General features: G+C 40.1%; 1 protein-coding gene across 1 annotated transcript; it reads right to left on the bottom strand.

Annotated features, from left to right (window-relative positions):
• Nucleotides 1–21: 21 nt before the first annotated feature.
• On the bottom strand, nucleotides 22–27,574 carry LOC306894444 (trinucleotide repeat-containing gene 6A protein-like). Its single transcript, XM_079456991.1, has 23 exons — nucleotides 27,370–27,574; nucleotides 25,637–25,685; nucleotides 22,349–22,429; nucleotides 15,033–15,350; nucleotides 14,723–14,770; nucleotides 10,851–13,469; nucleotides 9,750–9,959; nucleotides 9,463–9,626; nucleotides 9,298–9,375; nucleotides 9,127–9,178; nucleotides 8,920–9,047; nucleotides 7,999–8,130; nucleotides 7,765–7,899; nucleotides 7,585–7,659; nucleotides 7,071–7,494; nucleotides 6,259–6,387; nucleotides 6,014–6,175; nucleotides 5,749–5,889; nucleotides 5,533–5,640; nucleotides 5,068–5,271; nucleotides 4,912–4,979; nucleotides 4,676–4,815; nucleotides 22–4,381 (listed from the first exon to the last, which is right to left on the bottom strand). Exons 5-23 carry the CDS (start codon nucleotides 14,766–14,768, stop codon nucleotides 4,006–4,008), a joined length of 5,391 nt encoding a protein of 1,796 aa, XP_079313117.1. The 5' UTR covers nucleotides 14,769–14,770; nucleotides 15,033–15,350; nucleotides 22,349–22,429; nucleotides 25,637–25,685; nucleotides 27,370–27,574; the 3' UTR covers nucleotides 22–4,005.
• Between the last annotated feature and the right edge of the window lie 159 nt (nucleotides 27,575–27,733).

The following is a 27,733-nucleotide window of genomic DNA, read 5'->3' as shown; positions in this document are numbered from 1 at the left end:
AGCAGCACACCATGTCACTGTTAGGCTTTATTGCGGGTTGTACCCAAGTTATACAGCTTTGTATTCCGATATCAAGATCAGGACTTTACAAACAGTTATTATCAGTCTACAAGTACAGCCAACGAAAGACCTAAAATCTACTTTACTACTCAACTACCTCGTTACATATGCACTTAAGGGTACTAAAAATGAAAATCAAGCAACAAAGAGAGAAAAAAAACAGCATTACAAGAAACATTCATCACTACACATTTGAGTATCTACCATGTATTATTAGACTAAACCTTGTGTCAATTGTTACCAATACAAATAAAGGATTGTCCTTCAAAAAAGTGCAGTTCCCCAAGATACAATTCTAAGATGACCCCAGGAAGACACTGAAAAGAACTTCCTGCTCATTTAAGTATTCTTATTGATGTTTATTTCTAGTAATCTTCAAACAGTCTACCAAGCAGTGTGCATATAGGTTACATGTGAGCAAACTATTTCTTGACGGGTCTCTAGAAATGTCTGAGAATTCGCTATTCCACAGCCAGATCCGTGTCGAGTGCTGTGAAAGAGGAAATGTTAATGCAACCCTCCATTTGCTACAACTGGCCAAATTGTGACGACAATAAAATAAAATCAATTTCAATCATGGCACGTTACAGGAATCCTATTTTTAAATCCCACCACTACTGCAGTCAGGATTTTATTAAGCAAAGACAAACATGGAAGCCTCACCCTACACTGCATAGACTTTCTTCATGGTGGAAGTTTAGATTTAAACTTTCGTTCATCTGTTTCTTGTGCTGGTTTTACTAAAGCTTTTCGGGTTTATAATGACATGACAGCAATACTCACAGTTTGTTAAGTCAATTGCCGTAGCACATTGTTCAACAGTAGGAACCATTTAAAAGACATGGGCATATTTGCTCACAGGATAAATCAGAAAACAAATGACATTTTCAATACAAAAGTAGAATGTCAGGCCAAGTTGTTTTTTGTCTACTTTTACCTGACTATAAAAATGGGGATTGTACATTGCTCATGAATATCCTCAAAACATCCATTTTGCAAGTGACATTTGAAGCATATACATTGTCCAGCTTTTACAAAAGAACAAATCCCTTTCCTCCCCCATAATTTGGCATGACAGTGAAATATCAAAATGTCTTAGCATGACAGTTCTGTCTTATCACCAAACAGCGGCACATACATAAAATGAAATTAAGAGGCAAAGTGAGATAAAAGGAAGAGTAAGAAAATAAACGAATAATTAAAAGTGGAAATAGCTCTTCCCTACGCTTTCGGAAGTCACAAGAATATGGAAACTTAGCACGGCTGCCAAAACAGCAAGGAAGAACTTATTCAGAACCATCGTTAAAGCTCAGCGACAACTTCAGACAATAACTAACACATACAAAACAAAGCACACCGATTTTGAGCAATCCACATCGAGGGAGTAAATAAGTCACGGCAATCAAATCGCCCTCAAGACAGACCGCATTAGTAGCCTATACGAGAGGAGAATACTAGGGCTCCTGATGCGCAGGAATAAAGTTGACCACTCCAGCATGCAGGCACCAACACACACAAACAAACGCTGTCTCACTCTATAGCCAATGCACATGAAGAATAAAAGATAAAACAAAAGGCAAAGTTCTCTAACCAGGAACATCCATTCCTCCAAAGCTACACTCTGCCTCAGAACAAAAATACAGTACAAGCTTTCAGTTCATTATATACACCAAGTGCAATTCCAAAAATAAATTTTCGGCTATCGTAATGTATTTTCTCTTGGAAACAACCTAACGCTCCGCTAAAAATTCGTCAAACAAAATGAGATAAGCCAGGTCTGGAATTAAGTAAACAAATCCTTTGATTGAAGTATATTTGGTAAAGCAGTTACTTAAAATGGTTCAATACTGGCACACAACCATAAAGTAATAGGAGTAATACTCAGGGTTTTGTACTATGCTTTCCAGTCATTAAATATGGATAACTTAACACACCAAGCAAGATCTTCTTCTCAAATAAAATAAAATGGAGAAAAACAACTTAAACAAATATTAAGGTCCATGGCTTAGCCTAATGCTGACATCTTTCTCTCCCGCTCGCTCTTTGAAGAGTCTCATAAATTGTGCACCTAAAATAAAGTACAATAAAAGGTTCTGTAAATCTATGCGCATTCTACCAGCGATAGATTACATTCACCTCTGATCCAGCCTTCCTTGGCCACAAGTACAGAGGCAAGCCATTTTCAATGACAAACCAGCTTTGAGGAAGGGGAAAAGAAAAAAAAGGAAAAAAAATGCAACCAAAATAAAATGTAAATAAAATGGTAATGAGCAGCCAAACATTGATTTATTAATATTGTAAGGAACTTCAGATTAACACAACCAAACTGTACACATTACAATCATTTTCTATTTGTAAACAGTTAAAAGCCACTTGACTTGTTGCATCTTCGGACACAATTTGAATCAAGGCAATGAAATGTGGACGACTTTTGCACTGTTAAAATAACCAAACAAGATTTTCTTTAACACCAGCTCTGGCGATGAGGAAATAACCGAAACACATAAAACATGACTTCAGACAAAGAAAAAGCGTTTCTGTAGGCCGAGTCACTGGCTACAGTATGCATAGTTACAGATTTCTGCTTTTTCTTACGACATATTTGACAGTTACTTCGACAGTCACAAAGGGAAAACATTGAGCCACTCGGTGGGAAAAGGGAAGGAGGACTAGATAGTGATTCAGCAAACCATATCCACTCATTAAAAAAAGACAGCATATTTGAAAAGCAGTATGTAGAATGTCTCCAGCTTAAAGCAGTTATTTGGCAGAGAAAAACTTACAGAGCTATAAGTAGTTTCAGTGCTAAAAGTTGGATTTTCCTACAAGGAGTTTCTATGGGGGAAACTGGCTAAATTTCCTGAGAACCATGCTGGTTATTTAGCAGACAAGAGGAATAGATAAAATAACCAATGACATGGCCAAACACTGATCAGTATTCCCAGAGATAGAAAGCTTCGTCTTCATCCTCAAGATTTTTTTTGTTGAAATCTTTTTCTCACTTTTATTCTTTTTTTGGTATTTTTCTTCATTTTATAATTTTTATATTTTTCATTCTTTTTGTATTTTTGTAATTTTTCCATTTAAAATAAAGGAAGAATGACCATACTTTCCCCCTCAAAAAGTTTTGTAAACAAGAGGGCACAATGTGACGCCTCCAAATCAAAATTGAAGCCTATTTTGAAAGTGCTGTTCCCCCTGGCTTGCAGGTTGGGTTTGCAAGTCACAGCTGTGGCTACAGTTTTTTACACTGCAGAGCTAAATTCTTTAGTTTTAAAACAAAATCGGTGCAATACTTATTTCTGTAATATCATCATCATCAAATAATCCTAAATCAGCATCTATATCTTGATCTCCAACTCCACAATACCACAATAAGGTAGGCATACATCAAGGCATAGTAGAGCGCACACTTTAAGAACATCCTTGAGTAAACAACTACACTGGAACTGTCGGCTCCCTCCATATTGCAGATTATACTGAGAAAGACCACATTCAGTGCAAAGTTAAAAAAAGCACAAACTCCAACATTGTCAGCAAACAAAATGCAAATAATAAAACGAAAAGAATTGGAATTCAAATAAACATGATGAATAAACAGATGAGCTCAACTGAAGCTTTTTTCTGTATGAAGAGCACTACCTGGAAGTGTAAATACATCCTTTCACATTATAGAATTGGCCTGCATGATTCAAGTATTCAAACTGATATGTTTTGGGCTAAAACAAAGTGGACATATGTGCAGAAAAAACGTAACTTGTTTCCACAGGGTGACCCCACATTGTTTTTTTTCTTTTGTAAGTGAAGAAAAGTCTAACTAGTGCCATTTGATTTTTTCATATATAATATATATATGGTCTTATGATTATGATTAACTACTCCACATTGAGGTCACGGGTTTGTATGGTTTTTTTTGTCGTTTTTTGTCAGAAGGTGAAATATGCACTACATGGACTCCCCACCTCCTGTCAGGTGGTCAACAGTAAGGAAGGAGCCAATCGGGGAGGGACTGTTGATTCTCCCCCCCTCACCGCCACTGGGGCTGCCCCACAGGCTCGTGGAGTAATTGGGAACACCCCAGAGAGACGAAGCATGCAGGTCTCCACTGCCGGCTCCTGACAGCCCATTGCCGTTCCACTGATTCGGGTCGGAGCGGTTCGGAAAGGGGTGTGAACCCTCAATGGATCCCATCCTGTTCTGAGAAGAGCCCAGCGTCTGCCAGCTGGGAGAGGCGGTCATTGACTGACCTTGTGCAAAGAAACGATTAATTTCCTCTTCACTAGCAAACTCTGCAAGAATAGTAGTGTTCCCTAAAACACACCTGCGTGGGGAAGAACACAGAGCTTTCGTCAATATAGCGTCTCATTGTCATATACAACTGGGTTTCTCGAAAGCTGCTTTGCACAAGGGTTGTCATATTGGGACTACAAATAACCCCAAATTTTAGTTTAACACAAAATTCATTTCATTCAATAGTTTCATAAATACTGTGAAGCAATTTAGCGGAACATCATTTAACGCATTACAAGAAAGCAGAGACGCTTCTGCTATCTAAAACCAGATTTTTTTACAATTGAAGCTTTACCCGCATTCTTAAAAGAACATATGCACTTACATGTGCAGTGACTTTTGGGCTTTGGCCGCCTCCTCCTTAGAGCTGTAACAGACGACAGCATTGCCATGAGGAAGGTTCAGATGGAATGTGATCAGTGGACCGTGCTGCATGCACAGAGTTCGCAAAGTGGAGCCATCAATCTGTAAAACACAGTTGTTACCCAGGAAGCTGATCTTAAAAAAATACATCTCTCTAAACATGAGCCAACAGAGTCCACACCATGAAACTTCTCTTACCTGAGGTGTAAGGTTTTTGAGTACAAGCCAATTAGTTCTCCCTGAGCTGCTGTCACCCCAGCTGGAACCTGTGAGGAACGATCATTGTAAGTCTCTCTCTTTAAACTCTACTATTAATATGAGAACTGCAAGGAATGTCATTAAAGTGTGACTAACCAGAGGTGAATCTGGATTCAGAGCTGCCCCAGCCTGCCAGTCTCAGAGAGCTGTTGTCCCAAGACGAGGGCTGTTTCTGGCCAGTGAGGCCAGGTGGGGGGCGGGACGGGCCAGAGATACCTTTCGAGGGGAGAGGAACCTTCCACAGCTCATGAGCCAAAGAAGTGTTGGTGACTGGAGACCATTTGGAGTCACTGTTTCTGGCTGCAGGGAGAAACAGACACAGATAAAGCTTGGGTCCAGCTTTATAATTTCCTGTAGCTTAGTGGATAAAGCATGGCGCTAGTAACGCCAAGGTAATCGGTTCGCTCCCAGGGACTGCACATAGTCGTATTGAATAATTCTATACATACATATATATCCAAGTCGCTTTAGATAAAAGCGTCTGCCAAATGCATAAATGTTGGTTTGAACACAAAGATGCAAACATCTAGATTTTCACATTGCTGATTGTTTCCCACTGACCTGAAGTGCTTTGTGCTGTACTGCTGAGGGAACTATTGTGGTTGGAGGCACGAATGGATGTCCAGGCACTATTTGAAGGCAGCGTGGTGTTAAGTGATGAGGATGGCCCTAGAATAATAAATTAATGATATTGCGTCAACCAAAACTCTAATACACACATTTCATGCACAAATAAAACTTATATCAGCAAAAAATACACATTTGGTAAACGCTCACCATTGTTCCTGTCCCTGAGGTGATCAACATCCCGGACTGTATTAATGGAGAGATTATTAATCACACTGCCAGGAGTGACAAATGGGTCAGTTTCAGGATCGATGTTTGGATATCCTTTCCAGGGCTCACCAGGACGAAACTCTGCCAATCAAACATAACCTTGTGAGCTTTGTTTCATTTTACGACTTCAATGGAGATTTTGTTTCAAATTTGACTGAAACAGGTAGGTCATTATAAAAAGCATGAAGAGGGATTGTATCCAAACCTGGTGGCCAGTTGACATTGGTGGAACCATGAGGTGATTTGGCACGGTTGGGCCAGCCATCTCCAACAGAGCCAGGAGGACTGATGGGAGCATTACTGGCATTCATGAAGTCATATGGACTTAAGTGCGAGTCTTCAAGCCTCAGGCCAGATGTTATAGCACCTACAACATGATCACAACCATTAGACGTTTACAAAAGTCCATTGTGGAGATGAAAACGAGAACACAAAGAAAGTAAAACCCACCAGTTTTGCTGGGGTTTTGATCAAGTGGCGAGTTAACGGAAATGTCCATGGCAGTCCACTTCTTCAGACGGGACTGTGGCTCTTTAAAACCAACGTCAAGGTTGCTTACATTCAAGTTTGAGTTCAGGCCTAGAGGAAGAAAGTTTGATTTAATTTTATAAATTGTATGAGACTAAGATTTCAAAAGAAATTCATAAAATTTCATTTAAACAATTAGAGGGGCTTGAATAAAAGGTTGAAAAATCCTAAATAAACAAATGCATGATGCCATTCATGTCAATTTTTTATTTGACCGAAAAATGAGAATTGTGTCATGAATTACTCAACCTCAAGTGGTTCCAAACCTGTACACATTTTTTTGTTTTGTTAAACCCAAAAAGAGATAAACGTTAGAAACTGAGATTTCTAAGGGACCACTGACTAACATAGTAGAACAAATTAAAATGGTGCCCCAGAACTCCTAAATTCTTCAAAATATAAAATCTTCTGTTTTGTGAGGGTAAGTAAATCATCATAGAATTTTCATTTTTGGATGAACTGTCCCATTTAGTTATTCTCTGCATGTCTTGCTAGAAAATGCATGAAACTTCTTAATCATCCCAGAATTAGCAAATAAATAAGATCAATTTGGTATTTTGCATTCAGAAAAAACTGTCAAGCAGCTAAAATGATAAACAGAAGCACCATAATGCAAGCCAAACCTTAAAATAACCAGGGTCTGAACTCAAAAGGTCTGCGACATGGCTTTTCTTTTCCCCTAAATGTAAAATGCATGGGGAAATTTACTAGGCACAACAAAACAAAGTATTTACCTCTTGCTGGCAGAGAGCTGCTGTCAGGACAGAAGTTCTTTCCTATCCGAGGGTTCACGGAAGAGCCTGATACCATGTGGCCATTGCTCAGGAGGCTATGACTTTGACTAATGCCAGCTGGCTGACAGCCTGACATGTCAGAGGCAAACATCGTGTTGGGCTTGGCAGCTTGGTGCAACATCGAGTCATTCTGCCCTATGTGAAGATGGGGAGAACACCCACCTAAAGGGAAATTACTGAACGAGTTCAGGGAACTTTGTTCTTTCTGCAGGTCAGAGGCATTGGGGGACATGAAGTTCTCCATGTACTTGAGGCCAGGCTGGTGCAGTGAGGGAGGCTGGGGGGAGTTCTGCTGTTTCATCAGGGATGGATCGAGATGACGGGGAGGCTGGATCATCTGTTGGGATGGGCCCAGACCACGACCCTGAACGCATCATCACAAATGAAAAATGAAACGTCAAACGAGGCAGGGTTAACAGAAAACCGGACAAAGAGCGAAGACAACATCACCAACCTGCTGTTCCTGTTGCTGTCGGCTGTTAACCGGCATGGACCTCTGGCTTTGCGCTTTTTGCTGCAGGAGAAGACGCTGAACAAGGAAAAACAAAATGATGTAAGGGTGGCTCAGAATTTGGCTAAATCTCACAATCTTACAGAAGGGTACCATAGTGAACTTGAACTGTGAGATCAATACCTGTAACTGATTAATCTGAGAGAGTTGAGAGAGCTGGTTAAGCTGGGACAACTGGTTTAGCATAGCCACCTGCTGTGGGCCGAACAGAGGGTTAAGACCTCCATTATTGGGGTACTTCAACAGGGGTGGCGGGACCTAAAAAAACAGCACACATTAAAAACCTGTTTAGGTACATCACAGAAAATCCAATGAAATAATTTAAATGATTAAAAATACATCCAGCTTCCTACATACCTGAGAGGGATGTAGTGGAGGAGGCACTTGGTTACGTAGATTGGGCTGAGCGGAGTTCATAGGTTGTGCTGGAGGCTGCTGGGGATTACGGCCTTGTGCTGCTGCATTACCAACACCGTACATGTTTACATTCTGTGGGAAGACACAAATACGTTAACACACAAACCACCCTGCGGTCCCACTCTGTTGACAGCTTCAGCACAAAGGGAGCGGCATGCACTAACTCACCTGCCTAACAGAGGCAGAGTTTGAATGGTGAGGCCCTGGCAAGCTGCACTGGTTTGGTTGCGCACTATTTGTAGGGGAATAGCTCATATTCTGCATGGAAGTGATCTGTGAGTTTTGGGGCTCCTCTGCTACAGTGCTATCGTATACAGGCAGTGAAAGCTGAAGCACAACCAAAGGCCAAGCAGAGAGAAGAGCAGGGCGCAGAGCACAACAGCAGTGAGGTAGAGGAAACACCAGGCAACCAGAGAAAGACACAGCAACGGCCAGAGAAAAGGAGAGAGAAAGGTGATGTTAGCATCCTCTTTGGTATCTTTACATAACTGGAGAGTTTTCTTCTATTGACATTAGTGAGGGAGGGAATAGGACTAAGAAAAAGAAAAACAGGCTAAGAGGGAGAAGGCTACTATTCAAGACCTAGTCTCATTTTAGGGATAGCTAACAAAATATATTTTATCAATATTTTGATATGACTCAAAGTACAAAATTAGTACATCAAGCCTATATATTCACAAAAAGGCAGTGACGACTGTTAAAAAGACTACAAGCTAAAAGCCACAAAACACCAATTGTGATTTTGTCTTTTCCATTCTCTTCCAATAGAGGGTGCTAAGGTACCCAGCAAGCTAAAGTAACAATGACAAGAGTCTTCAAAGTGAGCACTCCTATACCGCTGGAGACTAGGGAACAACTGACCTTATCCATGTAGGGATTGCGGTCCATGGGTGAGTCTTTGTGGATCTGGTGGCGTGAGGCAGGATTTTTTCCATACTCTCCCATGTTAAGAACGTGACTGTCAACATCCATGCGCTTGTCTGTCATTCCTGCAGAATATGTGTATCATTAAATGCAATGGAACAGCATTCAAAAATGTTAACACAAAAACATGTGAACTTTACATACCTCCAGGCATTTCCATCTTATTGCCCTTCAGGGAATCTTCAGAGGAATCCCTCTGCAAAATAACATGCAAGTTTCATCGTTCAAACTAATACCCATCTTCTACATAAAAGATTTGCATAATATCGCCTAATATTATAAACAGGTTTCTGTGAAAAATTGAGTAATGCTTACAGGATACATGTTGTTGAACTGTTTCACAAACTGATTCATCCATGGAGAATCATCCTGCTTGTTGGGTCCTTTATTCATCTGTGAAGAACAATTTGTCAACTTGAGCACATTTTGAAACATCTGTATGTCTTTTCTATTAGGCTGTTCCGATCTGTTAGCCATTACCTTTGGAGGCATCTTCTTGTAGGACCAGTTTCCAGTTTGGTTCATTTCCTGTGATGGATTGTTGTTCCACACGCCTATTTTTACTTCCTCTTCCTCCTCCCAGTTGGAGTGCCCTGTCATGGACATCTCATCTCCACACCAGTTGTCTTGCATAGGTTTGGATCCTACAGACAAAAAAATGTTTTTTAACAAGGACAAAATCATGCAGCATGGTCCCCTTTAAATAAAAAATCATATAAACTTAAATAACCAGTAAATTATAGTAGATTTTGGGACATGTGCCATACCAGACTTGTGCTGTGACTGTTGTCCTACAGAAGCATTGCCCCAGCCACTGCCTCCTGAGTTTTCCCGTCCTGGCTCTTCCCAGCTGGAGCCTTTATCAACAGGCTTTCCCCAGGCTGAAGTGCCATTATCCACAGTGACAGGTGGACCAGCAGGCTCACTCCAGGTAGACGACTCCATTTTTTGTGGCACACCATATGTCTCTCCCCACCCTGTGACCAGACAAAATACAATTAAGATGCCAGACTATTAAAGCGAAATGCCATTACGCTCTATCATGATACTGGGGTGTTTAACAGCAACAAACCAATCCAACACGCAATGAGAGAAAGGGATATAACTGTTACACATTGTAGACTGTGTACAAAATATCAGAATTCCAATATATTAGAGCTAAATGGTAAATAAAAACCATTGCATACAAATACTTGCTAAAAACAAAGTGGGCTCTTATGTTTAACTTTCAAGCTTACGAAGTAAATTTAGATTTACAAACCAAAAGTTCCACAGCTCTTGTAAAGTTTCTAATGGCCTAAATCTGACCCTTACATAAACATGCTTATGTAAGGTTTGTTTACTCTGAAATCCTACTGGTGGATCGGCTTCCATTATACCACTGAGGTTTTTGCACTTTCACCATCCAGCATATGCCGTAAATACTTCCTTCAAAAATAGCCCTGTTCATGTGTGCCCTCATGCTCAAGTTCCTGCCACATGACTACACCATCCGCTCAAACGTAACCCAAGCCTATTTTTCCCCTGAGCACCACTCATCCACAGCCAAGTGAAGTGGAAAACATTTGCAGATACACTTTTAATATACACTTCATGTTTAGCAAATAATTGGTCAAGGACAGAAATTGGATAGTCTTGGTGGCATTTCTACAAATGTATAATAAATTCTCTGCACAAATGCACAATACATAAGTAATTACATGTAAGTTCAGATCTTTCAATGCAAGTGGTATTAGAGGAAAGTAGAGGGAGGGGGAAAAGCACATCCAGAGAAATTCCAAAGGGATGACTGCATTGCTAAAGATAAATACAAGGGGTGAGTAATAATTGCCAAGACACAGCAAAAAAAAAACAAGACAGACACCCACCTGAGCTGCAGTTCTTTTCTTTTGGAGCCATGGAGCTTTGGGCTTGTGGGGGCTGTGAAACCGCCATACCATCCTGCTCTCCGGCAGTCTTCTTGTTCCACATGTTTACATTGCTGCTATTGTATTTGTTGGGATCTCCCCATGCTGAAGTACCATCATCAATCTCCATTCTACGCCTAATGGATTCAGGAGACGGGTCTTCCCAGCCAGTGGATTCTTCTTCTTTAGTAGAGGCAGGCATTGGGCCTCCCAGCCATCCTGTAGGTTTATTTTGACCAGGGGCTCCGGTCTGAGAGGCATTCCCACTCCTGAATTTTCCCATGCTAGATTCTTGGGATTTGCCCCACTCTAAAGAGTTGTTCGGTTTTGCGGTGTCACTCCAAGTAGAGTTGGAGTGGGTTGATTTCATTGGCTCACCCCAGGTTTGGTTTTGATGGTTCGTCTTTGTTGGTTCACCCCATCCTGTGGTTGGACCACTCTGATCAGGCGTGTTTGAGCCTCCATTGCCACCTCCCCAGGTGTTGCTCGTCCTGCAGCGCCCAGGCTCGTTGCAGCGCCCAGGCTCGTTGCAGCGCCCAGGCTCACTCCAGCCCGATCCAGAGCGATCGCTGTCACTGTCCCAGCCACCGGAACCAGATTTCTGGGGCTCTGCCCAATTGTTTCCTTTTGGGCCTTCTCCACCCCATCCCTCTCCAGCTGAGGGACCACCCCATCCTTGCTTCGCCTTCTGTGTGTTATTCCAGGAGGACTTTTCATCCTTGCCTCCATTCCACGAGGAACTGTTCTTGTTCATTGTAATGGAAGCGTCCTCCCAACCACTTTGCCCCACAGGACCTTTGGTTTCTCCCCAGCCTGTTGAAGGTTTCTGTTCAGTCCACCCGGACACAGAAGTCTCACTACTGTTGGTGCTGGGTCCATTTCTCCACCCAACTGAGTTAGACGTCTGAGGTGGAGCACTGGCCCAGCGCACTTGCCCATTTCCTTGCTTTTTATCAGAGGTGGTTACATCCCAGGAAGTATTCTGGCGGACTGGGGTTTGTCCCCATCCCGTGTTGGACAGGACCCTGGGGTCCATGTCGATTTGAGTGGGATCTGCATGTGTCACCCCCTGTTGGTTAATCCTTCTTCGGTTGCTGCCTCGCTGTCCATCCTTATCGCTACAACCTCCTGAGCTCTCTCCACTTCCTTCACTGCCTGTTGATTTGATCCATGTGCTGCCTTGTGATGCCTGACCAGCGCTCCTAATACCAAGAGCATCATCTTCCAAGGACTTCCATCCATTTGTTCCCTTCCTACCCCCATTCGTGCCCTCATTGGAATGCTGACTGTTGCTGGGCAAAGTGTTCCACTCCCCATTTGAGACCTTAGTGCCAGTGTTTGAAGAGGATGAGGAAGAGGAAGAAGAGGATGAGGAGGCACTCCCCCAGGGGCGAGGGATCCCAGCTGGGCCCACACCGTTGCCAGCTCCCCAAGACATATTTTGTGAGGTAGTGGACGCTGAGTCCCAACCTCCTCCGCGACCGACCATCCCATTATTATTATGCTTTAAAGCAGCAGCACTCACAGAGGAACCGTTAGCTCCAGACTGCATTAGAGTTGCATTCACAGTGTCGCCCACAGCTTGGCCTTTAGGGATGGGACATTTTTCTCCAGAGTAATTAGTGCCGGGCGGAATGCCCCATGCAGTACCATAAGACCCGCTGTTAATTCCCTCACTGTTGCCATGTTGAGAAATGGAAGTGCCATTAGAGACTGAAGAAATAGGATGCTGAGGAGAGCTCCCTGTGTTCACAGGCCAGGCTCGGTGCCCTGTGGGTTGTTCATTCAACTGTATTGAACCTGTAGAGTTTGGTAAACTAGAGGTCATCGTGTTAGTAGTGTTATTTGGTCCATTCAATTCAGTGTTAAGGTTTTGAGGCTGCCCACTTGGAACCTTGCTTGTACCATTGACTTCAACTTCAGACATATTTTCTTGTAGGCATCCCCAGGACATCTTAGAGTTGATACTCTGCATGCTAGGTGTTTGACCTATGGTGCTTTGTTGAGTGTTGGTGCCACCATTCCCATTCCCAACTGTCCCATGGGGGTTGGGCCCAGTGTTCTGAAGAACGGGCCAGGCACCATGGTTGGCATTTGGGTTCAAAGTGCTTGGATTTAAATCTAAATTGGTTGAGGAACCTTGGGTACCCCATGCATTAATTTTACCATGGCTGCTTTCTACTAGCTTGCTGCTGGGGCCTTCCACAGAGCCTTGACATGTGCTTAGCATCGAGCCATTGGATACACCCCAAGGCCCCTTAACACTCCCATTACCCACATTATTGCTGCCATTTGCAACCATGAAATGAGAACCTTGACTGCTTCCTTGTCTATTGCCATTGTTGTCACCGCCAGTGTTTCCAGATGCCATCATGCTAAGATTTTTCTCAGACCCAGAGCTGGAAGCAGAGTCAGCGTCCATACATTCTGAGGCTAACTCTGGGTCACTACCAGTGATGGAGGGCCAGGGTCCCTTATCTACAATGACCTTTCCCCAGTTGCTGTTCGAGTCACTGCAAGGTGAACTAGAGCTCCATGGCGAATTTTCATACTGAGATTCCATTCCAGCATGTTCTAAACCTGTAGGCGTAAATAAAAGGTCAAATCAGTTCTGAAAGCAAGCAGACAAAACTATTTGTTTAAATTAGAATAAATAGATTTTTGTTTAACAAAAGAAGAACAAGACAAAAGAGACAACTATGTAAAGTACAAATCATGGCACAATAAATTCCAAGACGTGTGTCAGTTATGTTACATCTTTACATTTAATGAGCCTGAAAAATAAAACTACAAAAGCGTAACTTTGCATATTCTTGAGTTTGCAAATCTTCATATACATACTTAGTCTCCATAAGTCCTTAGATTTTTTTTATTAGCCTTTATACCCAATGAAGAATATCCAAGCCAACACAGTGCACAGCAAAACTTTAATTGGACAATGCACTAAAAAACTGTAACATTTGTAATAATTGATCTATTTATGGATAACTTAACAATGACAACTGCCCATAGACCCCAACTTCATCCTGCTGAGAGGTGTCTGACTCAAGCCAGACTGAAACATTAGTAGAGCTGCCACCATTTTGTAGCAGCAGCATGATCTCGCTGCCTGCCAAGAGATAGAGGGGACGACAGACAATCACTTAGCAGTAACACTGCTGCAAGTTCATTTTGCATGGATGCAGCCAATATGGTGGCATATACCTATAATGCCAACGCAACTGCTCTGTTCCTTAATAGCCTTTTCTACTAGCCAGCTCTTGTTTGCAAGATGGCTGCCGAGCTTCCTGAAGCCCAGTTTTTTTCAGAAATTTTCTTTGGCTGTGTAACCAGCAGATAGAAGACAAAAAAACTGGTTCACTCAACAGTTTGCTTAACGTGTTAAAACAGGAAATTCTGTTTAAGGTCACTGGACATGGGTTCATTAAAATTATGTTTTTATGTCATACATATTTTATAAATTGTACCAATTAATTCTGAAAAGTTAGCAATGTGAACCAGTTGGCAGCAAAACTGGTTTGGCCTTACATAACACAGGAAAACTGACGTAAGAAAAAAGGGCAAGTCAGGGCATCTATGCCAAGATCTTATGACATTATTCTTACAAGGAGTGCCAAAGCAAATGGCTATTTTTGGAGCCATACAAAATTAAATTTTCAGCACTTGGCCAATACTGTCTGTACTGCAGACTACAGTATTGAAGTATTTATCACACTGTGTAATCTACATAAATAATGAATACTGAAAAGCCCAGTACTTCTGGATTTTATACACGTGCTACACAAAACCGTAAACAACAGCACAACGTGGAGAAGAAAAGAAAAATGTGTCACCTGTTTGGTTAGGGGAGTGGCTAACAGAATCCCGAATGGGAGCCATGTCTATGAAACAATGAACAACATCATAAGACACCAACAGAAAACACATGGAAGCTAAACAGATGAGCTTATTGACTTAAGCAAATTTTAATTCTACGTACACATGAGAAACCACATTTAAAAAATTGTATTCGGCAAAGAATTTCAAATTGATTCAATTCAATCAAAATGTAATTAGTGCTTATGCACATTGATATGATAATCGATTGCAATGTATTATAAAAAAACATCTAACAGCTCCAGTAACTTTGCAGTGCACTGGTACCTGAGAGGAGGCTTTGGGTGCAGTATAGGACAGGCCTCTCAGTCGTAAGCTCCCCTGGCTGGCTTGAGGTGAGATGCACTTGAGTTCCCAGGGTGGCAGCAATGACCGTGAGGGGTTGCCCACACTTCAAAAGCCGTTTCTGTTTGTGCTGACAGAGATGCGGCGGAACTTCACAGAGCGGGTACCGAGGCAGGGCTTGGGGCTGGCCGCTGGCTTGGGCCCTCTTGGCATTGCTGATGGCGCAGGTTACAGTGGAGATGCTGCTGTTCTAATCGGCAGACTGAGGCTGGCTGAAACTGGACTTGATATGTTCTGGCACTGAAATAAAAATAAGAACATCCTAACTATATTTATTTCCTGTAGTTTTTCTTTTAATCACCCCACTTTGCTATTGAACCAAATTGAAGAAAAATCATTCTTAGCAAAGTCATGATATCAAATGAAGTCAAGCAATCAATTCAAACAAAGCTGTATCAACAGCAAAGAAAAGGAGTCATTTTGAGAGAGGAGTCATTTTGAGAACTGTATTAAAAAGATTGTATAGGCTAACGTGAAGCTAAATGTAAAACCAACAATTAAAAGGTCATCTTCGCAAAGTCAACACTCAATGATTCACTTTAGACATTGTCCGATTCCAATTTGATAGACATCACGCAACCCTAATTTGTATATACTTTATTTACATTGGTTCTGGGTAAAAAGCAACATACAGGTTTGGTCGTGCGTGTAGGGAAATACATGTGTGTGTATGTGTATATATAACATAATATAAGGGTGGACCTGCCATCTGGCGGCTTTTCCTTGTGGGCCGCTATCGTTTGTATATGAAGAGTTTGGTTCCAAAAGGAGATAAAATGTTTTCAAAAATCATGTTTTACAGTGCATTCCAATTCATACAAATCAAACTACAGTTGGTTTGTTTAGATTTAAGCCACAATAACTAAAACAGCTAACTAATACAAGAAAACACAATAAAAAGTTTGTATCTAAACTCTTCATATGTATTATCTAATTGTCTTTTCTTATTGTGCAAGTGCTGCATGAAGTACCCCTTGAGGTAGCATACATTTTAGCACACACAATACCCTGCGCAAATCAGAAACAAAATAGTCCCACACAACTGAAGTGCTTTTGCCCTACACTTAAGTTTCCACAGCGCCACGTTCCATTGAGTCTGAGGCCATTGTACAACAGGTCAATGTACTAATTCATTATTTTAAATGCAGACGCGTGGGAAGCACGCTTAAATAGAGACAGGGGCAAATATAGAGACGCTATCTTCACTCACAGGCGGTAACCATGAGAGAGCAAGCTTCCGTCCCGGGCACTGAGGAAAAGGAGTAAGCTGGGTGCCGTGCATTTTTTATGCATTTGAGATGGTACTGGTCAGCTCCGAGCAGGTTCACATCAAACTGTACATCCCCATAATTAATTTGAGTCTTCGCGGTTAGATAACGGTTTTATCACATCACGAATTAATTGCAATGTAATTAATAGTTCGGAACTAGTTATTTCTATTTAAATAGCTATTTCACAATTACGATCACATTTTGGCTCTAGCCCGGCTGATGTCCTACAGCTTATCAAAATTCTCAGCCCGAGTCCGACTGATTGCTACAGCAATAACCGAAATCTCCTTTAGTTAAATGCTCTCGTGTTACTTTAATATCATAAGCTGCTGTGTCTGTACAACGCGCTCATAAAGTTCAAAACATAAATGACAAACTTAAAAATAACTCCGTCGATTGTGTGCTTTACCTACTGTTGAACTCAAAATACATGCATCATAACTATGTAAACATGCTCTGGTCTAGATAATAAAGTGATACTGCAGGACTCCAAACTCATTTTTCCCACTGGTCGCAACTTATTTGGCAGCCTTGCATAACGACCTCAGTTGATGAATTGTCTTTTAAAATAATCGGCTATAGACTGCTCCATATTTGCGCTTTAACACTTGCAGGCAGAAAAAAAATGTTATTGCAAAGAAACTTTGTATTTGATATTATTTAGTTTTATATTAAAGTTACATATTGGCTATGAAATGATCTGACACAAATTAAACCTGTCACGCGTCACAATTCTCATTTATTGCCCTCTTACATTGTAGTTTTAGTTTATTCAATCCCATTCTACAGTGCACAAACTTTTACTAACGGCTAATGTTTACTATATCTTAATTTATACTATATTTACTACAATAAAACCATGATAACTGTTCCTAAAAAAAAACCAAAACAGTATGAACATAAAGAGGTCTAAGTTCCCATTACTGCCTATGTGGACCAAAAAGGATCCAAGCCATTTTAGAGGGACAGAGACAGTGTGAGCATAAAAAGAACTCTGAGTTTGGTTCTTTTAAAGAGGACCCAAGTGTGAAAACACCCTAAGGGGTCCTTTCCCACGAAAAACGTGAAGACCCCTGAACAACAAAGCCAAAATCTTCTTAAAGCTGTTTCAGTAGTCAGAGAATCCAGCATTACCCTCAGCTTAATCTTCATAACACTCAATGCAGGGCTACAGACTCTCAAATGTTACTAGGAGCACTGTAGCCCCTGACAGAAATTTTTAGTAGCACAAGCAAAACATTTCAGGGCACACCTTAAATCAGCTTTTCCTCATGTTCACACAATACACGTGAAATGTGTCAGATGAAACTTAACAAGAGCATTCACCTGCCGTTTGTTCTTGCTGCGAACAGATTTGAAATAATCCAGCGCTGTCTCAAGTAATCAACAGATAAATGACGTTTCCTGAACTAAGTAGTTTCATTTTAAATGTCTCAAATATAAAATCGTTCATCCTCGGACTCAAGAAATAAGTTCCACCAAACAGCAACTTGTAGTAATGCTCTCATGTCGTGTGCGTGAACTTGTCAATGACGACCTGGATTGTGCATGTCCACAGCAGCGGGAAACATCATTGACACGTAAGTGACCCGCTCCGTTGACTATCAACACACAGCCTGCACTGGTGGTGGGTCACGTTCTACTAGCCTTTCCACTAGGGATGCTCCGATCCGATATTCGTATCGGGTATCGGCGTCGATACGTAATAAAATTCTAGATCGGGTATCGGTGCAATTTGTCACCGATACCCGATCTGACATAAAATTTGTGCTAGACGATGTAAAAGTTCATGGAGACACCGGCGCTTAAACTCTCTCGTGGGCGGCTGTGCATTGCGCAACGTGCGACATCATACGCTAGCAACGTGTGACATCATACGCTAGCAACGTGTGACATCATACGCTAGCAACGTGCGACATCATACGCTAGCAACGTGCTCTGTACGTAGTGCACGTGAACAAGTGAACATATAGCAGCGAACAGCATGGAGCGAGCCAAAATATCTGTCATTTGGAGTTATTTTACAACAGCTACGCCAATAAGTTCCACCGCTTTCATTGTTATGGATGGGCAACCGCTGTCCGTCGTTGCGAATAATGGCTTCAGACTCCTTATAAACCACCTGGAGCCGCAGTACGACACGCCGAAGCGTAAATATTTATCTCTACCTTGAATTGTACCGAAAAGTCAAAAAGCAAACACATATCCGAAAAAATTAAAGATGCCAATGCGGTGAGTTTTACAACAGATATCTGGAGCTGCGACGTGTCGCTTTTAAGTTTAACCGCACACTGGTTGGATGAGAATTTTGTGCCACAAAATGCCACGTTAAATGCAACAAACATGTGCAGTTTTACTAAGCTAGGGAAGCTAGTGTTTTATTCATCTGTTTCTGTGTTGGATGTTAAATTTTATTTTCACTAAACTTTAGTTTAGTTAAGTGGACTTTGCTTTAGTGACTAAAGCATTAAAAAGATCTGATTCATGTTACTTTGAATATCTAAAGCAGTAAAGCTATTACTTTTTTGCTCAATTTCAGCAGCTTTTTTTTGCGAATTGATTTTTTTATTATTTTTGCACTTTCTTAAAAATTATTAAGAGATTTTGTTTCCATTTATTTATACCCGTTTATCAAGCTAGTGAAGCTGTTTTTATATTCAGCTGCTTAATTTGCACTTTAATTTTGAATGTCTTTTGTCCAAAGATAGTGAACACTTTTGTGTTATTTTTCATTTGTTTTGCACCGGTGCTGGTTTAATAAACTATTTACTAAATTTGTGAATCATTAGTTTGTTATTTTGTTTTACGGGGTCAGGAAATTTATGTTAAGTCGAGCCTGATGTCTTGCACAGCAATGCACATAGTTTATTAAGTAATTGTGCACTTTAAAATGTTTACCTTAGTATCGGATCGGTACTCGGTATCGGCCGATACTGAATCTCAGGTATCGGAATCGGTATCGGAAGCAAAAAAGGTGGATCGGAGCATCCCTACTTTCCACATGAAATAACAACTAGAAGAAATTTAAAATTTGCAGGTCCCACATGCGCAAACCCTCTATCTAACAGCAACATCTTAGAGCCGCACGATTAATCTTTAAAAGATTGCGATCTCGATTCAAACACCCACACAAACTCATTCTTGAAAATACAACGATTCTACTGATTCACCTCAGACTAAAATAATAATGCTCCAATCTGTGATGGTGAGGCTGCAGAAGCAGAGAAAGTAATTCACATCATTAGGTATGAAACTGCATCAAAAACAGTCTTTTTGAACCACACGCTATCATTATTGCTTTTTAAATGACCTCAAAAGTAACGTTACTGGGATTAAAGCAGAGTTGCCAACACACTGGCATGAGACAGACAGCTGCGTTTACAAGCTCTCAGTTTTCCCAAAGTAATCTTACACCAAATAAAAAAACAGCATTAAGTGCAGGTCAACACATAAATAGACAGGTAACTGAAAAAGGAAATTAACATCATTCTATTACTTTTTACCGGATTTAATGATTTCCTTTTACATTTTTCGGAGTTCTGTATTTTCAGAACTAATTGGAGCGGTTTCACAGCTTTTCAGGTGAATATTGTTTGTTTTGCATCCATGTACATTCAATTTCTTAAAAGGTTTTAAGTAACGTGGTGTGCATCATAAAATAAAAACATTGCTGTTTGGTTGAATAAAAGTAATGTTTTATACAGGTTAATCATTATCATTTGCATCTCATTTTTATGTTTTACTATGTAATCTGTTTGGTTAAGCCACTTAAAGGTACAGCAGGGTAGGCCTACATGTGTGTTTACAAGATAAGGATGGCACCACTTCCGCCTCATTTTGAGCCAGGAAAACCCTGCATACCTAAATAAATCTTGTTTAACCATTTTTTTCCAGAACATCTAGTAAATGATGTATAGTCGTCATTCAGAATCGTAAGAGAATCGCAATCTCTATTTGAAACCAAAGAATCGTGATTCTCAATTTGTCCAGAATCGTGCAGCTCTACATGGACTCAAAACACAGATAGCACAATTAATTTTCTCTTTCATTTACCAGCTGCAAAGCCACAACATTTCCAAGAATGTGACAGCACAGAAGAGTTCACGATGCAAAGCAAAACAATGTTATCTGAAGAGCATTATAAAGATCAAACTCTACCTTCAGGTAACAGCTTTCATTTCCTCTCCCTCCACCAAAGCTCTACAAACACCTCCAGCTTAATTTCTTCTCTTCACATTTCATGTGGAAAAACAGTGGAGTCGTTTTACGGTTTGAGAAAAAACCCTGCCAGCAACTGCCTATACGGGGCCCCAAGAGTGACTTCATCCCTGGACTCTGTGAGGGGGATCTTTTCACTTTTCCTTCGTCTACTTCAGTATTTGAATTGTTTTACAGGAGTTCATTGGAAACAGTGGTGTAACATAATACTGTAACCATTCAACAGGTCTGTGTTTTCTTAGGGGCAGCTTCCTGTTCAAACAGCTTCGACTAGCTTGTTGTGGAATGACAACTGCCAGGAAGTCAGGTGGTCACGTTGCAACAAGTTGACTACCCTCAGATCTTTTGCACTGCAAGATCGAAAGGAGCATTCAATGACAAGCCTGCACGACTAGAAAATCTGAAAGTATGAATGCTTTCAGTTACTGATTTAACGGTCTATAAACAAACATCTTTCTATAGTGCATTCCTCAAAGTTGAACGTAAAAACAACATGCAAAATGTATACTAACATGGTGCCCGTGCAAACGAAGTGAACAAGAACCAAATAATCAGACCTGCGATTTGACTTAAAATGTCGAGCATGCATGAACAGGTCTCGACTTGAAATTACTTTCCATATTTGGTGTCAAGTTATTTCAGTAATCTGTAACTAATACAGCCTACAGGACATGCTAGTCTCTGAAGTTATGCTTTTGGCACATTCATGCGCTTTTTCCAGCTCAGATGAGTTAATGCAGACCATCTCTGCCAACGGCTCTTCCTCTCGAGCAGACATCTCTATTGTGCACACACATTGCTAAGCAACAACGAGGTGATTTAGTCAACAAACTAAAGCTTTGTCGCAGAGCACAGACGCTACAAATCATGTCTTGAAGGTTTTCCATTTTCTGACCACAACATTAAAAACTTCAAGAACATCATATGGGGACTTTTCCAGATTGTACTTTTTGGATTAAGTGAAATCATTGAATTAACATAAACTGTCATTGTATGTTTATCAAGTCATATTACTGTACACGAAGCGGTCAATAGAGCCAAGAGTTTATTGCTTAATTTACTCCGTATCACACTTAAAATACAAGGACATCAGGGCCAACAGATAAGGCAAAAAGTCACCCAGGGTAACCAGGAAGTGGTGGAGATGCATACTGAAAACATGATTCTTGTTTATCTCTGAACATCAGCGTTCTGTGGTGAAATTAAGCATAGGCCGATACGTTGCAGTATTTATACCGTGTTATAACGAGATTCTTTATACATGCTGTCAAATAAATGCTTTGACGGTGCTTTTTGTGTTCAAACTGTAAAAAATTAACTTAAAAGTCTCTGTCAATCAACAAAACCACAAACTTTAGACACAGACAACCCTGTTGCATTTGTCAGACTGAATTGCGTTCCAGTCCTGCTGCTGGGTTTAGCCCCAAGCGACTGCAAGAGCGAAGACATAAGACAAGAGATAAAGACCGAAGCTATCAGCCTTTCCACATCACTCAGTGGAAAAGTGCTACACCCCCTGACAAGTTTCTATTATATGCCACAGACTGTATAGAAGGCATGGTATGGTAATTTATGAGAAGACAACTTTGTTGTTGTTTCTCAATTAAAAAATAAAACTGAAATTTCCGAACATGGCACAGTAATCCATACCAAAGAAAAGCACTCTGATAACAAAACATATGTAACTACCAAGACCAAACAAAATGTATTGTTGACAATTTATCCCTGTAGACAAACAACGATTCCTACCTTTACACCAGCACCCTCCTCCTTACAGTCATTCCACTGTGCTCTACACTTTCTTCCATCCACACTCCATCAAAGATTTCCCTGAAAATGAAAGGATCAAACATAAGACACAATATCTCGGCTTCATTTTAGTAAGTTTAACAGTCACCCACAGCTACATCTTCAAATATATGATGCAGTTACAGTAACGCATTTAGCTAAAGGGAGAAAGCTTCCTGTAATCTCATTAACAGATTAAACTTGGAAATTACTCTTCTATAAGGAGCAAACTACTTCAACCAGCAGATGCTTTTCACTGACTATCTACACACTGAACCCTGTCACGGACACAACATTTATTTAGTAAGTCAGTTCTCTCGCTAAAATTAACCACCAATTTTGCGTGAAAACTTCTATAAGCCACTAGATTTGTGTTCACTTCACACTTTTTACATTAACATGAATTTAATGCTACTAATGTTACATTATAATGTCAGCAGGTTGATACTTTGAATTGGGGATCCCTGGGTCTTCACCATATCCAGCATTTTGGGACTGATGCAAGATGCATCACTCTTGGCTAAAGCAAACAGCAAAGAAACTCCTGTAGTGTGTAGGACTGGGCGATGTGGCGATGTTTTTGTATATCGCCGATTTCTCGCAAATATCCCGATGTCGATTACAACAGACGATAATTGATAATAATGGAAAATACAGGTTATAACATTATCATGTGATGTAGGCTTTGGCATGAACGTTAATGTTCATATGCCTAGGTAGTCAGTAAGAGTTACAGAATTCTGGAAACGCTGTTTTGTGCAACAGCAGTAAAGGCTGTGTGCTGCATGCGACAAACAAGTAGTACAGCCAAAATCACCTTATATCATATATATATATAAATTAACCGCTATTTAATGTAAATCTATGGGGATTTTTTCAGAAAATGATGCCTTCATAAATCAGGATTGTAGCAGCAGTTAAAGTAACAGCTGGTTGGATTAAACAAGAAGTTGTGTTATGTTAGTATTTTATTCTCATTACATAACAGATAATATGTGAAAATAGCATTCTGTTGTGTTAAAATACAATATAATGTGATAAGAGAGTAGGATCGAAACAGAATTCAACTGCCAAAACTAGGCCAAACACGATGTGATGTCACAATATGCTAATTTATGTGTGATGTCATCAGTGCCAAAGTCTCTCAGAATCCTGTAGGAAACGCTGGTTTATTAATAATAATAATAAATTGAATTTATATAGCGCTTTTCATAACTCAAAGTCGCTTTACAGGTAGCTAGATTCACACTTATGTGTGAAATGATCAGAGACAGCTATAACTTCTAGTCTGGTTAACTACAGTATTGTTATGTGGATAAACTAATATTACCATTTAATAGTACAAAAATAAAAAACTGAACTTTGACAAATTAAAACTAATTTAGGTAAACTAAATGCATCATGCAGAAGCTGAAGTAGGTTGTTTACCTTTGAAATTTCTCTTTCTACTTTTATTTGTTTCTTATTTATATGTTTGTATTATATTACATTTTGAATGTAACATGGCAATGGAATGTACCAAATCAGTTAAATTTTCACAGATATGAATGTTGTCAATTTCGGCAATAAAATGTTAATATTTCAAAGATTGAAACAAATCAGATGTTCATTTTAAGAGACCCGTCTTATTTTCTTTAATAAAGAAAAATAACTTGCATAAATACTCGATGGAACAATCAGTAGAATACTCGATTACTAAACTAATCGATAGCTATAGCCCTACACAGCCCTAATAACTACAATGTGCATGTATGGGGCTAAATTCACTGACACCCGACGAATAAAAACTGTGACTACTGACGTAGCAGCTTGGTATGAAGTGGTATAGAGGGCAACTCTTCCTTCTGTTTCTGGAGGGGCCAGTCAAGCTCATAAAATAAGCCAATGGCATCAAATAAATATGTGAGAGGGCAAAACGAATATCTGACGTGAAAAGCTGAATATAGACGCTTCAAGGAGGTAGGCCTGTCGCGATAGCAACTTTTTGTTTGGCATTTAATTGCATTAGAAATAATTGCGATTGTTATTATCATTTTATAAATATTTTATGCCACGGATTAAGTAATGATAACATAATTTTGCAAGTACACCCTTTAACAGAATATAAACTTTGGAAATTGAAATAACTGGAGTTTAAAATAAATAAAACAGACACTTCCAGTCTTCAATTATAATTGGTTGATTTACGTTACAAGCCATTACGATGAAGTTTAGGGTAAGCAGAGGCCTTGATGTGTAAACATTTTTATGTAAACAAACACATATATGAACACAATTGCGAAATCAAGTTTATATATATCTCACAAAATCTTGATAATTTGACTATCACGACAGGCCTACCAGGGAGTAAAGACACCCTATCGCAAGATAGTTTGATCCAGCCCTGCCCATCCCCCAGGAACAACCTCTTCTCCTTAAAGTGTTTAACCAGATGGCCATCTCAACAACAGAAGCCTCCCATACACAAAGACAGAGGCATCTGTTTATGAAGCACCAACAATACATCCAGCTGAAAAGATGACCAGTCGCAATACCAGCACAGGATTATGTATACATTATTATTTCTCAGGGTTGGATAAAAAAAAACTCATCAACTCGTTTGAACACTGCCAATCATTAAAACCTTAGATTAGGCTTTTCTCAAAACGAATTAAGATGCCATATATATATATATGAATATGGGTGTCATCACATCAAACTCTGAATGCCAAAGTGTTATGGTCTAGTACGTCCCTGGAATTGTAAGGCGTGGACGTGGTTATGACTACGCAGGCCAATGTTCATTTCCCTGATAAGGAAAAACTCAGACTGTCTATGATTAACTTAGCAATCCAGTTAAGCAATATGCCAAATACCTCTTAGCACATCAACAAAACAAAATCAAATCAAACTGAAAGCATTCTTGACTTTCTGATCAGTAATTGTTATCTGTTACAGCAAACAAGCTCAGCCATATATAAACAGTGAAAGCAAGGGCTTATGACTGATGACTACAATATGGCAGTCTTACAAAAAGCAACACATTGTTTTGGTTGAACATTTTAAAACGGCAGAGCTTAGTCAGCACTTCGAGACCCTTTAAATCAAGGGGAGCTGCATTTGCTTACACCAGCAGCAGCTGCTTTGTTAGTGTCAACCCAGCACAGGCATGAATAGGAAAAGTCCAGAAGGACGCATGCTTCAGAAAATCAAGTGCACAATCCACACACCTGAAAATGACAACAGGGAGGTAACAATACTACTACTGACCTGTGTTGCTTCTCTTCAAATGTCTTTGGTGGCAATAGCATCCAATTCTCTAGATGGAAAGAAACAGAAGACAACTTTGACTAAATATTAAAATGCATCATGTAAACATACAAAAAGTGCACATTACAAAGATACAAGAGTGCAACTTTTAGACCAAGTTGGCAAAGGACAGAAACACATGAATACATATTACCATTCTTTCATTACATTACTGAAGAAACAATGAACAAAAAAAAAACAAGAAAACAAACTTACAATCCTTTATATTATCAATATTAAAAATATAAATGATTTCATTATGAGATCATTTTCTTTATTGCTAGTTTTTCTAAATGTTTGCCATCTCACACAACCTTTATTTGTCAACTACCTGTCTACATACAGAAGTTATGCATGTGTCAAATAATTGAGTTGATTCTACACCAATGTTGGTAGACACCAACATGGTATCACAAGCCACAGCACAAAATAAAACCACCTCATAAAGCTTTCCTCGTGGTTGCATACTGCGAAATGAGAAAAAGATCTGGTTCATGCATAAAACGCTTGTAATTTTGATTTACAATTCGGTCCAGCAAAATTAACTAGACAGCATCCCATGTAGTTTCCCCATGATTTTAACAAACTGAGAAATAACCCACGATAAGTACTTTTATAAGAAGCAATATTACGTTTATTTACAATGTTAAGACGTGTTATAGGCAAAAAGCAGGGACACCTCCCCCCACCGCTGCCTTCAGTAGCTATTGCTGCTAACGGGGCACCCAGCAACCTTGACCTGCCCTTAAAACATTACACCGACACGAATGCATCTTTCTAAACAACTTTTACAAGCGAAATGCTGCCTTTGAGTCCCTTGCATTCGTTATTTGCTTCTTTCTGAGTGTCGGAAATATTTTTGTCCCCGTTTTCTCTGTCGAGCCTGTGCTAGCTACAGTGACTGCGCAACGTTACTTTAAAACTTACGTTAAATAGAAAACATCCATGCATGCGATTGTTCACGCCATAGGGGCTGTTTAAATGGTAAAATATCGAAGTTAAAACTTTGTCGTTAAAACAAATGCATTCTCTGTTAATGAAAGCATCTGCCCCGATGTGCGCAATACAGCAACCGTGCTAACTTAAGAGTGCTAACAACCCAGCTGGCTAGCTATCTCCCCACCGGATTTACGAATTAAACACTTCATTTCAGCGTACTTTATCGAACTAAACACTAAATCTTACAACCCCGCTCTTGTTTGCCAACTATCCGAAAAACGAGTCGCAGGACGTCCAACCATCCAAATTTAACCCACATCTTTCCAAATTACAGCAACGAAGAACACCTCATTAACATACGGAAAACTCCATATACATCAGTTGAAATTAAAGACGTACGTTCATGACATCGGCTTTTCTGTTTGAAAACACAATGGTTTAGTAACAGTACCTATGCGTTTTATTAAACCAAATGCAATGTCACTGCGATCCCATTATGTGAATGCAGATCAACGTTCAAGAAATTCACCACAGAAAAAAAACATTTCACCTTTTCTCCTCATACAAACAGTAAAGAGCGTTCTACAGTTATAAATGCGAATAACCAGCATGCGCAAGAAAGCGATCCAGAAACATCCAACCATGAATCTCCAGTGCTGAGCTCAGCTTAGATATCGCAGATAAGCGGATGAATACATTCGCACAGTTCGAGCGCTCGAAATCAAACCAAACGCGAAAGAAATAGCTTAACTCACCTCTCGTAGTTTAAAGTGCAGTAGAGATGAAATGAAAGCAAATAATAAGGCTATAGAAATTCAACACATTTGCAGAGTCTAGGAGGGGAAATATTTGTCCTGCTCGATCGCCATTTTCTTCTCTCGCATTCATGCATTCATCCCAGTAACTGCAGGAAGAGCTCAGACGCCGCTCACATAGCACTTCCTCCAAACCAACGCACTCGCCTCCAAAATGGTGGCCACATATAGGCTGTGTTTCAAATCCTAGTGTCTACCCAAAGTTTATAATTGGGGTATCATGGAAATATAATGCATTTTGTGCATCATGTGCGCGTTGCGAAACAGCTACACTTGTGAGTTTGTAAGCTGATCTGGCTTTCGA

The sequence above is a fragment of the Barbatula barbatula genome (assembly GCF_947034865.1).
Source record: "Barbatula barbatula genome assembly, chromosome: 5".
NCBI lineage: Eukaryota > Metazoa > Chordata > Actinopteri > Cypriniformes > Nemacheilidae > Barbatula > Barbatula barbatula.
Note: the sequence above shows the minus strand (reverse complement) of the source record. Positions and strands in the feature narration are given on the sequence as shown.